The 3,788-nt window shown below is 33.4% G+C and overlaps 1 protein-coding gene across 3 annotated transcripts in view; it reads right to left on the minus strand.

The window, feature by feature from the left end:
- The window catches only part of LOC117114984 (fibroblast growth factor receptor-like), a 12,658-nt gene that overhangs the window by 5,952 nt on the left and 2,918 nt on the right, over nucleotides 1–3,788 (minus strand). For all 3 annotated transcript variants that reach the window (XR_004446470.1, XM_033258619.1, XM_033258618.1), the window contains exons 3-5: nucleotides 2,675–2,953; nucleotides 1,428–1,662; nucleotides 695–819 (exon numbers count right to left, since the gene is read on the minus strand). Coding sequence is in view for 2 of the 3 variants with exons in the window: in XM_033258619.1 (XP_033114510.1) it covers nucleotides 695–819; nucleotides 1,428–1,662; nucleotides 2,675–2,953 (639 nt within the window). In the remaining variant the exon portion in view is untranslated. The remainder of the gene's footprint in view (nucleotides 1–694; nucleotides 820–1,427; nucleotides 1,663–2,674; nucleotides 2,954–3,788) is intronic.

Raw genomic sequence — 3,788 nt, forward strand, 5'->3', positions numbered from 1 at the left:
TGTATGTACAAATTGTTTTGATTTTAATGTAAGGAAAAATAAAGAATGAATGAATGAATGAAAGTTATAAATACGTAGGACAGGAAATTCTCTTTGTCTCCTTATGTTAGACTCATCATCTGCATGATACGAACATTTCAGTACGAAACTACCGTAGGCCTAGATTATTGGTGGAAGATTTAATTAAACGCGGATTGAACCAACACCCGAGTGGCTAATAAATCACATAACTCCAATAACACAAACCTAAGATCAACTCTAGTGTGTCGTGCTTCGCTAACCTTTGGCTGGCCATCGTCTTTGTCAGTTGTGCTTTACGTGACACATGTGTTTAAAAAAAGTGTATAAAGGCTGTAGATCGAATTTGTCTATTATTAATGGGCCCTCATTATTTATCAAAAATGCTGTGTAAACAAATAGATTTTCAATTTCAATTTATTCAACAAATACCCCAGGCTGAGAAAGGTAAAAATATATAAAATACAATAAATACAAAATTAATCAAAAGGAACTCGCATCCATTATACAAAAACCAAAGGTACGGTTCATTGCATGAACATCGTTAATGTAAAAGCAACTCTTTACACTGTCACAGTTTCCATGGTTTACGCAATTGTGACTATTTATATCAGCCTTAGGTTTCTACTGACTAAATATCACTACCAAAAAAACACCAACAATTTACAATGCTTACTAGAGTGAATCAGTGAAATAGAATATGAGTAGAATTGCTCTCGCATAATTCCTATGATGTATTCACCAAACGCTTCCTCTGATACATTATAGATGTAAAGATGTGTACCACGGGTTCTTTTCTTTCTATGAAAGATTATAAAAAAAAAAATCCCACTTTTATTTTGTACCATTAGTAAAAAGATTACAATGAAATAAAAGTCTGATAGTGCCATTTTGAGTCACATGCATGTGTTATAGACATACAATCCACCTTTAATCATGATGCAAAGAGATGCACTCTTAACTCCCCCTATATTGTAACTGTTAAAGAAGTGGGATAAGCGAGAGCACGAATAAAATATAAAATAAAATATAATTTAGACCTAAATATAGAATTAAATTTTGATCAATTAAAAATTAAAAAAGACATTTTCCTGCGCATGAGTAAACTGAATTTCATTTAATCTTTTGCACTAAATATAGTTAATACCAGTATTTTCCTTATACTTTTTCCCTCCTTTATATTTCTGGCTTTTCTACAACCTTACAACATTATAATATTAGGCGTACTCATTTATGTTTATATCATCTTATCCAATGCGAATGACAGGATAACATTTCATGAAAAGCAAATAAATACAATCAAACATATCTGATTAATTATCGGCGTAAAATTCAATCTTTAACTGTTTGACATATATAATAAAAGTTCTATGCAAATTATTTAAAAAAAATATATTTCACAAACGAACCCGTAGTTACAACTTTCCTGCTGTACAACAAATGTTGTATATCTACTGAAGCGTGGATGTGAATCACCTAATCCCAGATGATAGATAGTAGATGAATAATTTTTCATCCATACAAAGTCTGAACAAATCTGGTAGTCAGAGATCTCAAACTCACAGTAAAATGTGACGTTATCACCAATGTGGGCCTTTTGCGAAATGCAACTTTCATTATATAAACGGAGAGGCTTTCCAGAATCTGCAAAAAGGAAACTGATTTAAAACAGAAATTAAGGCTAAATTAAATGGGAACAATATACTGATTCAACGATAGGTACCTAATAAGATATTACCTGATTCTCAGAAACCAATAATCTCAGAAATCACTCAGTGGAGTATCTAGAAGTCTTGAAATGGGAGTGCTGACGGGGAGGGGCGCGAAGGTAATGTGGTGGCGGGNACTGGGGGAGCGAGTATTTTTTGGGGGGGCGTGTGCCCCCCCCCCCCCCCGCACACCCCAGATACGCCAATGAAATCACTTAAACAGGCTTCCGGAACTAATTCCAGAACTCCATGAAGCAAATATCCGGATAATGCTGTGAAGTACATATTAATTAAACAAAATGGTAATGGTATTGGTCTTCCATTTCTACAGCGCATAATGCAGTTGAATGATTCTTTTACCAAGTGTCAAGACAAAAGAAAGAAAACAACACATAACAAGAAGAAGAAAGATTAGAATTGTCAAAAAAAGATGAAATCTGACCAATAAGTTCAAAACTTCGCGACTAGCCTATATTTTAATAAGCCTTGTGGTTATGACATCTGTAGGTTCCTGGTCTATGTCCCAACGAAGGACAAATTATAATTTTTGATCCAGTCACAAGTTCAAAATGTTTTGATTATATGCTGACTACCCGTATTACGCTATCGAGCAAAATGGTGCACTGTGGGATAGTTTCCCTTCAAAATTTACAGCCTCCCAAACATTTTTTTAAAATGTTTTTAATGTTTATTCACACAATCGCATTGGGTACTTTAATTGACTGTGACATACTCTTATCTAGAGCAAACTATTTATTATTAATGAGAAGGTAGACAGTAGTAGCTTCAATTAATTGATTGATGAAATAAAGAATCACGTGACAACATTAGAATATTTTCTCAATTTAATTAAAATCAGAGCTGACAACCAAGTCTTTCCTATATTAACAACATGTCATTCACTCTCGTTCTAAATCTTATCATAAGCAACAAAATCAAATACTTACATTTTGGTTCTACTTCCAGTTCCACAACACGTTCCAAAGTGGTATTGGCACTACTGACAACACACTTGTAGTTTCCGCTTAGCTCTTTAATTCCTGAGATGGACAACACCTGATCATTTTCTCTGAATGTAAATGGTGCGCCGTTGATTATTTTACCGTCGAGGAACCATTCGATTTGGTGATAATTCATAGCGCAACATGACAAGAATGCGTCCTCAACACCATATTCTATTACGTAAGGATTTGGAGGGTCTGGTCCCGTAAAATATAGTCCAGTCTCTAAATTTAAAAGAAATATAGGCTAGGTATAACATCCAGATGTACGTATATAATAGTAGTATACTTCACATACGGCAGTTAAACTGAGACACTGAGTGACCAATGATATCTTTAACTTTGGCCTCTTGTTCAAATCTATACTCTTGTTTCTAATGTAGGTCTGAAATAAAAATTGTATTATGGGCTTCGTCTTACAAAAGTAAAGAAAATAGTTGGTCCCGTGTGCAATAAAGCCCATATACATTAATAAACAAAACAAAAAAATGTATAACGATGTACAGCCTATTCACGACTGGATGAATGCACTGAAGGTAAAAATGCAAGTGCTACGATGCTATCTGTCTAATATTGATGTTGTATTTATCAGTATTGGGACATATTTATATTTTAATTATTAAATCAAAGCCATACAGATGTTACACTAATTTTTTCTGTTTTGTCGTATTGGCAAAATTTAATTTCTCTTTGTGTGTAATGATTCGCCATTGGATGGTGTTTGTATGTCACATCCGTCTTTTAATTACCGGTATGTTTTACAAGAAAAGCTAACGTGAACCCGGTAATGCTTTTAATTTCAGTTTCTTTAAAAAGTTGATACTATTAGTCATTGAACTCCATTATTACGAAAACAACTGTTTTTTACAATACACACGAAGCAATTAACTTCACGTTTACTAATAATATTAAAGAGATTCAGATTCATGAATTTAGACATTCATTATGTTTTGCATATTAATACGACTGATAAATTCAGCATTGTGTTTGTATGGAAGTTTAAAATCCAAGATAATAGACCTACAGTAATTGTCTAATGTTCTTTTGAACGTAACATCAT

Source organism: Anneissia japonica, unplaced genomic scaffold, assembly GCF_011630105.1.
Source record: "Anneissia japonica isolate Jap-2015-1 unplaced genomic scaffold, ASM1163010v1 scaffold284995_len508010_cov190, whole genome shotgun sequence".
Classification (NCBI taxonomy): domain Eukaryota; kingdom Metazoa; phylum Echinodermata; class Crinoidea; order Comatulida; family Comatulidae; genus Anneissia; species Anneissia japonica.